At 35.0% G+C, this 12,199-nt stretch overlaps 1 protein-coding gene across 28 annotated transcripts in view; it reads left to right on the forward strand.

Annotated features, from left to right (window-relative positions):
- Positions 1-12,199, forward strand: part of C2CD5 (C2 calcium dependent domain containing 5) — a 68,916-nt gene that overhangs the window by 4,438 nt on the left and 52,279 nt on the right. For 15 of the 28 annotated variants that reach the window (XM_075160697.1, XM_075160664.1, XM_075160672.1 and 12 more), the window contains 6 exons: positions 178-264; positions 2,176-2,347; positions 4,641-4,736; positions 5,302-5,457; positions 8,045-8,243; positions 10,840-10,991. In XM_075160697.1, the coding sequence (XP_075016798.1) occupies positions 178-264; positions 2,176-2,347; positions 4,641-4,736; positions 5,302-5,457; positions 8,045-8,243; positions 10,840-10,991 (862 nt within the window). Of the gene's footprint in view, positions 1-177; positions 265-2,175; positions 2,348-4,640; positions 4,737-5,301; positions 5,458-8,044; positions 8,244-9,730; positions 9,856-10,839; positions 10,992-12,199 lie in introns of those variants that run through there. The other 13 variants (XM_075160689.1, XM_075160563.1, XM_075160637.1 and 10 more) reach the window with 6 other exon arrangements.

Below are 12,199 nucleotides of genomic sequence, written 5' to 3' on the forward strand. Positions count from 1 at the left end.
TGTTGATACGTGAAAAGTTACTGATTCATGTGAATTGATTAAAAAAGCCACTCACACTGAAAAGGATTTTTGATACTGTTGAAATATGTATTTGAAATTATTTGCACGTGTAGATTTAATGAATTTCTATTTTTTTATTAATATTTATTATTAATAATGGAATGCTTGTATTTTTAGGTAAAATTTGGAAATACAACATTTAAGACAGATGTGTATCCCAAATCACTTAATCCTCAGTGGAATTCTGAGTGGTTCAAATTTGAAGTAAGTATTTTTTAACAGTTTGCTTTTATCTATGTAGACACTCTGGTTTAGATACCCTTAATGAAATAATTTCATTTCAGGCAGAAAATGAGTTTCGAGGAGTGAAGTGTGTTTCTGTTTAAGTACACATGAAGCCTTTTCAGCAAACCTATCTACAGTTAGACCTTGTTTGCTAAAGGTGTCTCATTGGCTTTTTAGGACTGTTTGTAAAGATAAAAGCTTGCCAGATTGGATCCAACTCAAATGTTATTCTGGGTAATAATAAGAAAAACAAGGCAGAGGTAAAAGTGGGAGGAAAATAGCATTATGGATTAGACTTTCAGATGTCAGTACGGGTGTGCTTGTATTTTTTTTAAAGGGGTAATTTTGAGGAAGGAAAGTTAATTGAGATTTGAAATGTTACTTTGGATTGCAAAAATAATGCACTTGACAAAGAAGAAAATGGAGAATTCCTATGAGAAAATTACAAAATAAAAAGCTGGGACACCAATTATTGGACGCTTTCTTTTCCCATTTCCTTATGTAAAAATGAGGGCACTCAGCATTTTCTTGTAATTGCTTGTTGCTTTCCAGGATCTGATTCATTGATGTCCTTTGACATTATGCCCTGAATGAGTGTTTACATATTCTTTTTTTTTTTTTTTTGTTATTGCATTTTTTTTAATTACTTAAAAAAAAGTCATGGTATTTAGAATAAATTAATTGTTAAAACATTTGAGTATATAGTACTGGTTAATTTATAGTGTTCTAAGATAATATTACAGTAGAAACATGGTTGTAAATATATGTACATGTAATGAATAATGTAATAGCTGGTAATGTTAGAAGTATTTTAGAGCAAATATAAAATAGTACGGTTAGGCAGATTATTAATCAATACGGAATGCTTGATTAAGAGCATCTCTTAATCAGCAATCCATGTTGATTAAGAAAGTAGTACTGTGGTGTTGAAATTCAATCAGTTTTCTTTTTGTATGTTTCAGTCCCTGGGGTCGTGTTTTTTGGGGAGGGGAAAGAGCTGATCTGTGTGGAGAGTTAACTCTTTCTGTTCAGAAAGAGTTTTTTTTGACAATAACAGAAGTCTCAAAATTCTATCTTTTTGCATGGAAAAATGGATTTGGGAAAGAAAAGAGCCAAACAGCAATATTGGGGAAAAAAAATTCCACATTTCAAAGAGTGGAAAAAACACTTTCTGCTTAAGACATCGTAAGTGTGTGTGTATGTGTGTAGTTAGAGCTTCTTGCAAGACTACATGTTATAATTCTGCAAACACTTACATGAGTCATCCTGTTGCATTTAGCAAACCCTATTCTTGGTTTGTGATGTTCAACACAAAAAGTTGTAGAATGTCTGTCTTTGTATGTCCTAAAAAATAGTTGAGGTATCTGCAGATGGATTATTGCATTTATTTAGGAAAGCGCATGTCTGAAATTACTGAATTTTTACAATGGGTTGTATAAAATGCCTTGTCTTCTTTTAAGCCACTGAGCAGTTTGGAAGGGTGAGAGCAACAATAATCATAACTTCAGAGTATAGTAGTCCTCTGAGATGCTTTCTCTTAAATTTTCTTTTTTTTTTTTTAATGAAAAGTATGTATTGTGGAGATGGGTAGACAATCTAGGGTATGTGACTTAGAACAAATCGTGGAATTTTAAAACGTTTAGTCACTGTAATCTTGCTTTTCTGTTCTTCTCCCAGTGATAACTCTGGTTCCAGGATTTCACCAGTCTGTGAAGGGCAAAATCAAAATAAGTGAATGCATTGTTCAGATACAGGAAATTGAAATTACAGATTTATCTGTGTCAGGTCACTGTACATAACTAACTCCCCTCTTTTTTGCATTTGTTTTTCAACAATGTTTCCCTGCATTTTTTTTAAATACTCAGTTTCCATGTTTATATTTGTTTCTAGGTAGATGATGAAGAGCTACAAGATGAGCCTCTCCAAATCACCGTTCTTGATCACGATACCTACAGTGCTAATGATGCTATTGGCAAAGTGTACATAGATATTGATCCTTTGCTCTATAGTGAAGCAGCTACAGTTATTTCAGGATGGTTTCCTATTTATGATACCATTCATGGTAAGATTTGCTAATTTAGAAGTAAAAAAATATTGTTTGAGATGTAATCTGCTTCTTACAGTCTTCATTTCTGTAAGCTGTCTTCAGAAATTTGTAATAATTTTAGCATTGGGAGCTGGAAAGCTACTTTTCTGGCGCTTTTTTCCTTATTTCTGGCATGAGAAAATTTCTGGCATAGTAGTTCAGACTAGTGCTTGGCAGAATGCCTTTCATAGAACTTGTGACAAGTGGAAGAAATCTTCGCATGGTATTTAAAATAGTTACTGCAAAATTCAAATTAAAAAAAAAGACCCAAACATACTTTTCCAATTACCCCGTGTTTACTAAAAGAATATGGTTTTGCTAAAGTCACTTGGGGTGTGCCTTCCTGGGATGTTATATAAACTTCACTTGAGATGGAGTGACAGGATGTGACATATCTTCAACATAAAGTACAGGATGAAATTCCTTTTCCCTGCAGAAAGTATTCTTAGTGCTAGGTAGATTTCATCAGAATATCTTGAAGGTATGAGAAAATGAAGTTAATCATATTTTTGCCTTTGATTTTAATTAACCACAGCTTTTGTCCCAGAAAGTCAAGGTCAGTTTACAGCAGCTAGCTTGCTTCTTGAATACCTTATTGCAGAACATCTATGCAGTTGTCATTATCACCCTTGTTCATTATCCGGTGTGAATTAAATGACCGAACTATGTTAAAAGCTAATTATAAATAGTTGTTGGGGAATAATAGTATTTACTGGATGATCATCGTAGCTGATGCAAAGCATTTTTTACATTTAAAACAGTTATACTGAAGAAGGTTTTTTTTGAGCAATACTGCATGTATTTTTCTTACTTATCCTTTTATTCTATTCACATTTTCCTGTCGTACATTTTCTTTTGAAGTTACATTAGGTGAACACTTGTCTGAGGATGTGTACAACTTGTGTGTCAGAGAGAATTAGATTTCTCTATATTTTTCTAGATCTGTTAGTATTTCAGCTTCTTTTTTTATTTGAGTAAAATTAGAATTCTTATATTTTCATGCTCATATAAGTAGATTCTAGTTCTCTTGATCCTTGGTAAACAGCAATTGATGCTTCCTTAAAAACATAATTAATATAATGTTTATAAATTTTTATTTAAAAAATTACTTTTTGCACCTTAACATGATTATTTGTGAAAATATGTGAACCTGATGCACTTCCTGTTACAGTAACTGAAGGCTTCTTTCTATTGGAAGATAGATTTAGGTAACTTTATTGCAATAATGTCAGAGTCAATCTATGAACGTAATGCTTTTTTGTGTGTCATATATTTATGTGATAAAGGCTTCTAAAGACACTAGAGATCAGACTCATCAAGAAGTTTAGTCCTCAATATGTCAGAACCTATAATATGTGAAACGATTTTGTTACTCGGTGGGGAAAAAGAAGAAAAAGCTCAGAATAGAAAAGTAGAAAAATCAAAAAGGAATGGCTCTGTGTTGAGGAAATATTCCATTATTAATAATGGCCACATTATTGTGGCTAAAAATTAAGCTTTATCTAAAAGCTTTATCTTTAATATATTTCTTCTCATCATCGAAGTATTTTACAAATATTTACTGTGTCACTTTGTGGTTCTAGAAAGAACCATAAATTTTCTCATTGGATTGAACTTCAGAGAGTAGCTTTACTGTGATTTTGAAACCATTTCAGGGAGAAAATGTAAAAGCTCTTTGGTATTGGTCAGAGCTTTTTGATGTGGACAGGACTCCAGTTTCAAGGCATCTATACTCAAAAGTTAGTACTTCCGACCTTTTGTGCTAAGGGTATCTTGGGACAGTCACGGTACTTAGATACTGATTTTATACTCTTCCTGCATTGATGGTACAGGGCAAAGGAGCAGAGGAAGCACTGGCTCACTGCAGCAGAGGCCACTGCAGTATCAGAAGGCTGATGACTTCTCTTTTCCCAACTCCATCTTTCTTCTAAAGTTCTGTTTGGTGCAGCAAGTATTTGAGGACTGTTGCTTGCATAGCTTCAGCCTCAAAGGCTGTGCAGAACTGGAAACTTCCTCTGAGAGGGCGTCTCTGCATCAGAGCTGAGGCAAGGAAATGTCTTCCTGCTCCTCTGGGCCAGGCTAGAATTGACACATGAACTGCCAGTTGAATAGAGCTGTTCTAGCAGGGTTATAGTATATTCTTTGCAGAAAAACTACCTCCTTGGTAATAGAAAGTGCATTAATTACTAGTATTAGGGAATAATTAATAGGGCTAGTTTTGTATTTGTTTCTGACACAGCTTCTAATTTTTCATGTTTTTTATTGATAGGTATACGTGGGGAGATCAATGTGGTGGTGAAAGTAGATCTCTTCAATGATTTAAACAGATTTAGGCAGTCATCCTGTGGAGTCAAGTTTTTTTGCAGTAAGTAGAGGAAAAAAGTTTATTTGAACAGAAAACTCCCCCCTGCTTCTTCTCGTTCTTTACCTATTCTGTCAGTTTCCTTTCTTTCACCATTGCATCACCTTTCTTTCATCATTGCATAAGCCCAGTGGAGATTACATTGAAGCCAGCAGCAAATGCAGAAAATTGTTTAGTTTTCTTTTTTTGTAAAATAAATTTTTACTGTTCATATTTCAAAACAATGTAAATAACTGATTTTTTCCCCCCTTATCTTTCTGAAGGTGCATTTCAGTGCATGTGCATATGCACGTTGTGTTACTTTGGGTGCATATCCTGTTAAAGAGGCACAAAGTGAAAAAGTTTCATAATGGTATGTGTTGTAACTGATACACTGGTCAGTTATTTTATCAGTGTTCCAGAGTCTCCCAGAGCAAAACTGCTTAGAGTATGTCCACATTTTAGCAGAAAATCATGTGGATTACTTTCTGGAATCATTCACATCACTTTTTACATGTAATTTTGTGTTTTTCATGGAATTCTTGGCTTATAGACTCATGCCTTACATCTTTTATTTTTTTTTTAACAGCTACATCTATTCCTAAGTGTTACAGAGCAGTAGTAATTCATGGATTTGTGGAAGAACTTGTAGTTAATGAAGACCCAGAATACCAGTGGATAGACCGAATTCGTACACCAAGGGCATCAAATGAGGCTAGACAAAGACTTATTTCACTCATGTCAGGTATTAAATATGTGGGCTGTAATGGTTATTACCGCTTTTAAAAATATTGACCCTTTAAATAAGTGACTTGCTTAAGATAACATTGTATATGATTTTTGGTATTAATTATGTTTATTTTTTCAGTTCATAGTGGCTTCTGTTTCTGAAGGTTCTATTGCCCTAATTGATGGCCAGTATGGCTGACTCTCTTTTTCTTGCTCGCGCGCTTTCTTGCTCGCGCTCTTGCTGTCGCGCTCTTGCTCTCTCTTTTGCTCTCGCTCTCCCTCGCGCTCCCCCCCCCTCTCGCGCTCTCGCTCTCGCGCGCTCTCGCGCTCTCTCTCTCTTTCCTTTCCTTCTTGGTGAGGCTATGCTACTGTCTAATTTGTTGATTGTTTTTAGCAAGGTCTTATAAACCTGTGGAACTCTCCTGAAAGTCGTCTTAACATTTTGACTCAAACAATTAAAATAATAAACTACTCCACCCTCTTCAAACTACTTTGAAATATGTGAAGAAATATACACCATCTCAGATGCAGTGTGTATTAATACTGATCTTACTCATCCCATGTTTTCAAAGTCAAGATTGGTTCATTGTTTCTCAAGCATACTTCTGTATTGCCTTGCACCGATTCTGCAGGACATACCTGCAATTCCTGGAGAGACCAGAGATTAGAGTCAGTTGATGTCTCTACAGCTCCACAGTATCAAGTATCTTCACAGGTTTTGTTTTTTTTTTTTTTGGTTTTTTTTTTTTTGTATTACTGATGCTTCTGAACAACAATTGTGAACTAAGATCCTCCTGTTTCAGTGCCAATAGAACAAAACAAAACACTCCTACTCTAGAGTACTTACACACTAAGACAAGAGACAACTAATTGATAAAGGTGGACAATATTGAAGGTGTAACAAATACAAAGAAATGATGAAAAATAGCCACTAGAACGATAGGCAGTGTTTTCAGTTCTCTAATGTTAACGTTGTCAGGTTGGCTCTTAATGTTGTCAGGTTTCTTGTAGATACAGCTGTGTTTTAAGGAAGATACTATAAGAAAAAGTAGTTGGTTTTTGCAAGCATGTATGGGAATTTTTAGTAAGTGGGGCAACAGAAAAGATATCATGGAGATGTTACTCAGTATCTTCACGAGGAAAGCCAGCATGTTTTGAGGAAAAATGTGAAAAAACAATATTGTCATAACTGACATGAATTCACTTTTTATGAGGTTTTTAATATACCTCCCCTGATATGTCAGTTTATAGTATTAATGTTTGCATATCTCTTGCCTTGCATAAATGGTGAAAGTGGATAAAATAGCACATGTGGAAGTATTCTGCTAGATTTTATTACTATTTTTATTCATGACAGTGGAGGAAAAAACCAAAAAGACCTCATGGCAATACTGTTTCATGTCATGTAATACAATGCTTTACATTGCAATCATTGTTACTGGTGGCCACACCTAAAGAATCCTGAAGAAATCTGTAAATTCTGAGAATGACCCAAGCTGTTTCATAGTTCTCTGTCATATTATGTGTTCTATATGTAAAAAACAATTCAGTCTCAACCTTGGTTTGAGTGGAATCCGTAGCAATTTTCACTCAGCTAGAAACTTTCATACTCTACTTCAGTCTTAGAGACTTTTTTCAAGACCAGTACATGTGTAATTTCAGCCTCTGTTAAGAAGTTTACCTTCTGGTAATGTTACCTTTTCTGGTAATGTTAAAAACCAAGCTTCTAGAAATCAGTAGTGATCATTTCATTCCACTTGATTTCTTAACATCATTGACATTGGGGCTGTTAAGCTATCGTTTGTGATGGTGAGGCTTTTTCAGGTTGTTAACAGAGGATTTTGGAAAACTTTCATTTTCATCAAAAGAGAGATGATATTTTGCACCTAGTATTACTAAGGCTACATGGATCAATGAACTTTTTTTTTTTAAACATCCTGCTAAGTAAGTATCTATGGCGGACCACTGTCTTACAGTAACAGTCTTTCAGTCTTTGTGTGCAGTAAATAGAGGAGAAGTGGCAGTCTTTTGTTTGCAGTGAGTGTGTGGCATATTTGGTATTGTGTTTTGTTTGGTTGGTGTTACGTTTTGTAGATGAGGCTGCATATTAAACACTGTTAATTTAAAAAGAGCAAAAAGTATGAATTAGGTTGAAATATGCTTAAATAAGTTCGTAAAAAAAAGAAAGAGATTTGTAGATGCCTATCCACATGGATTTCAAAGACATTGCATTGTTCTGAACTGTATGAAGGAGTATTTAGAAACTTGTGTGTGTTCCAGCACACATCTTGACCATCTCTTTGTCTAAATAAGTAAAAAAGGGAAAAACTAATGAAAATAAAAAACAGACAAAAATATTTCTGAAATAACATGTTGCAATTAGAGTAGATTTGGAGAAAAATGGAAAAAGCTGTGCAAATCATGAACATCACAGTATGTTATAGGAGGCAGAGATTGTGACCAGCTGCTTGGCATAATTGTGTAAGATTGAATCTATTACCTGTTTTACTGACTTGGAAATTCCAAAAAGAGAGGCCAAAGACCACAAAAGAGAATAGGGAAAGTTCACTGCAATTATGAGCTCTTTACCTTTTGTTTTGTAGGTGAATTGCAAAGGAAGATTGGCTTGAAGGTGCTTGAAATGAGAGGAAATGCTGTTGTTGGTTATTTGCAGTGTTTTGATTTGGAGGGAGAGTCTGGACTAGTAGTACGAGCCATAGGAACAGCCTGCACGTTGGATAAATTAAGTAACACATCAGCATTTTTACCTGCATGTAACTCCCCATCCAAAGAAATGAAGGAGTAAGTATGAATTAATAATTTGTAGGAAAACAAGTTTCATCTCTCTTCTTTTCATACTCATTCAGTTTTACATAACCAGTGTGATTTCCTTTTTTTCCCCAGAATTTGTTTTTCTTTTTTGTAGTTTTATTTGTCTGCAACTCAGTTTATATTCCAGAATTTTGAAACGTTTTAGGTTGGATTACTTATGTTCTTTCTTTATAAGCTGGAGTGGTAAACCTTAATATGACTTTTTTGAATTTATATAGCCATGTATTGCATATCCTTGGGTTGTGATGCACCAGTTTCCTAACTAATAATTAGTTCTGCCTTGACTCTGTGTTTGTACAGTAAACATTTTTGTGAGGGCTTCTTATGATATACCCTCTGTTCAAGATTTTCCAAGTTCAGTAAAATTAGGTTTGAGTGTTTATGCTGAGCATATAAGAAAAGATAAATTTTGAATTCCGTCAGTGATTTAGAGAATGACCCTGAAGTAGTTTTGTCTTTTCTTGTGTGCTTTGCTTTTTACTGTTGCAAAACAGGGAGGACTATTGCAGAACAGGTAGGGTTACAGTGTACTTGCAGAATAAACTTCTTATGATGAGAGGTAGAATTTTGTGATCTTTATTATATCTACTGCAGCACCAAACACAGTTTGAATGCAATCTTTTAATGACTATACAAATTAATAGAAAAATACTTGCAGTCTTTTTCAAATTGTTACTACTTTGTTGCTTGGATAAATTAGTTACTTTCTGCTTAGTAGAGTGATCCAATTTCTGGAAGTAAAAAACAACACCAAAAAGTATACTACTTATGCTATGTTTCCAGAGGTATTATTTGAAGTAGCCATTTTCATTAACTTTAACTGTTGTGTCATTACAATAGTAAATAGGCATTTTGTCGTGCAGGCATCAGTATGCTCTTCGCAAAATTACTGGTTTCTGTTTCAAATCATTGCTTGTTTAACTTGTCTTAATTTTAAAAATTTGCCATCAAAAGAGCTTCTGGATACACTGCAGCATAAATTAACAATGGTGATTTAAAAAAAAAAAAAGGTGGACCTGGTAACTACCAACTTAAAAAGCATTCATAATTAAATCAGTGGCTTTCACTCTGGAGCAAAATGTGGAAATACCACCCCCCAGATAATCCATGTTCAACTTGGTGGTGGGTATTGTCAGAATCATTGTCCCATGAGTCCAAAAGGAATGTTTCTCAAAGCCAGCACAATCAACTAATACTTCTTATTATTGGCTTTACTAACTTGATGCCCTGTTGCCAAAGACTCAATTAACCATTCACAAGCTAGTGTTTAAGCTGTTCCTTTCTCTCTTTTTATTTCATCTGGACTCTTGCATGCTAGGAATTAAAATTTTTAGAGTCTGCTTAAAGTAAGAGATCTCCTCTAGCTAAACTTCCCTGAAATAATTTATAACATAACTTTGCAACCTGTTTGTATGTATTGTTTTCTTTTCTTCCACCTTGGCTGCAAATTCTCTCAGGTCTCCGCTGGTTCATCCGCCAAGCCATGGATGCCGCTCGACTCACAACAGCCCAATTCACACTGCTACTGGCTCACGACTTACTCAGAACTTCTCTGTGTCTGTTCCCACTCTCATCTACACTGGTACGAGACTGCTCAGACTCAAGAGCTGGGGAGAGGCAGGCCACAGGCACAGTGGTCGCAAAGTGCAGGCAGGCAGGCAGTGTAGGCAGGTACCACCCATCTTTTCTCCCTCATTTTCTCATGGAGACACCTTCTGTTGTCAGTGAAGAACTACTCTGTGTGCAGCTGCTGAAACAAAGGCAATGGTTTCTTGAAAATGCATTAGAGTCTCTTCCACAAGGCCACACTCTTTGTTGCTTTTTAACATGCTTACTTCCTAAGAAATTAAGTAAAAATAAGTTGGGGTATCTAAAGAACATTCGCTATTTTACAGTCATTGGAGGAAATCGTGTTTTGATTGGAGTTCATAATTGCTTTCAGGCGTAATTCAGATACGGTATTTAGGTTTTAAAATGGTTATAGGAAGGGTATGTGCCATTTGTGGAAGAGATGGGTTTGGAGAGCAGGTAAGTCAGTCTGTGCATAAGTGAACTGTTTGTCAATATAGTTGTTCCCATAAAGATTCTCCTCTTTGCTCTGTTTTTAGCTGTGGCATGCTGCTGATGCTATAGGATAAGGAAACATTTTTTTTTTTTTCCTTAAAATGCGTGTGTGTATATACATAAATGTATGAATATGTATAAACACAAATATAATTTTAAATCATTTTTTCTTTATTAAACTAACTCAAAGCATTCTGTATTTGACCAGATTTTAAAGCCATGAACTGTTTTTAATTTTTTCTTTTGCATATATATAATTTTTTTGTCACATCTCATGCCTTTCATTTGGCTTAATTGTTTCATTGTAGATTATCAGCATCTATCTGTAGAATGCTGAATGGATAAAACAGCATTTCTTTGCCTCTGGCCTCATCCCCAGTCTCGCACCTCAGGAATAGCTGCTGGCCCTGCCCCAATCCCATCCTGGTGTTTGGATCATGCTGCTGTCAGCCAGGTCCTTTGGCACAGGATTACTGAATATGTTTCCACCTTCTTCTGGCAGGATTCCCTTCAATGAAGATCCCAATCCCAATACTCATTCATCAGGACCCTCCACCCCTCTGAAAAACCAAACCTATTCCTTTTCACCTTCCAAGTCCTACAGTCGACAGTCCTCTTCTTCTGACACAGATTTGAGTTTGACACCCAAAACTGGTAAGGCGCTTCCACCCACTTTTTGTTTAATTTGTGTTTCTCTTTTATATTTTCATTCAACCCCTTTTTGCTTTTTGGCATTTAAGTTATCAAAATGATGTGGAAATTGGAGACTTCAGGTAGCACACCTCAAGCTTGAAAGAATTTCTATAGGGTGAAAATTTAAATCCTGCCTGTATTTCCACTATTCTGGATAACATTAAAATGACATTTGTAACACAACTGTATTCAAGTTGAAATAAAACATTTCAGAGCATTAAGGGAGTCCTAAGTAATTGCCTTTTTCTTATTTCCTCCATTTCATATTACAAATCACGGGAGTACATATCTCACCACAATATGTTAAGGACAGTGTAACTGAAACTATGTAGTCTTCAAGCCTAATGTTTTGTGCTGTAAGTATATTGTATACATTTCTCTGTGATTTTTAACTACTTTTTGCAAATGCAATACTAAAAACGTAGCGGCTGCTGTCTTTTTATTCTCCTTGGTATATGGAAATGGCTTTACATAACACAATATACTTTTTGAAAGTAACTTAAATTACACTCCAGTCATCTTCAAAAAGCATTTTTCTTTCTCCATTGGTCTATCATAATTTTTTCAACTAGTTGTTTCCTTCCTCCTTATTTTTTTAGTCTGTGGTTAGAATCATGTCAGTAATAATGTCAGCACAACTCAAAGAATTACTGTCTGTTTATTCTCCATTACGTGACCAATGCCCTGAGTTTTGCTACCATAGGGCAAAATGTTTTGCAGAATTGTTTATAAAAGTTTGGTTGCTTTTTAAATGGTGTTTTAAATTGTGGTATTTGAAGCTCAGAACATTCTTGTCTCCATCTAGTCTAGACAATTTTTAAGCATATTAAATTAGTTGATTCAGCTTTACTTGATAGCACCCCTTTCAAGAATTTTTCCAAGCAGACAAGTTCAGTGTTGCATTCAAATGCAGTTATATTAAATATTTTACCCAATTTATTCCCTAGATATCTGTTAAAAAATGTTCCCAATTAGGAAGCTGTCTCTCAGTACTATCTTCTCTGTCCTGTTTTTAAAAAAAAACCAAACAAACAAAAGCACACTTGGATTTTTTTTTTTTTGGTCCTTTTGTGTAAATGATGACTGTTTTGTGGATAACCTATGGTCGTCACTTGTTTAAAGGACCAATAAATATAACTGCATGCTTATTATGTAGGAGAACCACAAGT

The sequence above is a fragment of the Calonectris borealis genome, chromosome 1 (genome assembly GCF_964195595.1).
Source record: "Calonectris borealis chromosome 1, bCalBor7.hap1.2, whole genome shotgun sequence".
Taxonomy (NCBI): Eukaryota; Metazoa; Chordata; class Aves; order Procellariiformes; family Procellariidae; genus Calonectris; species Calonectris borealis.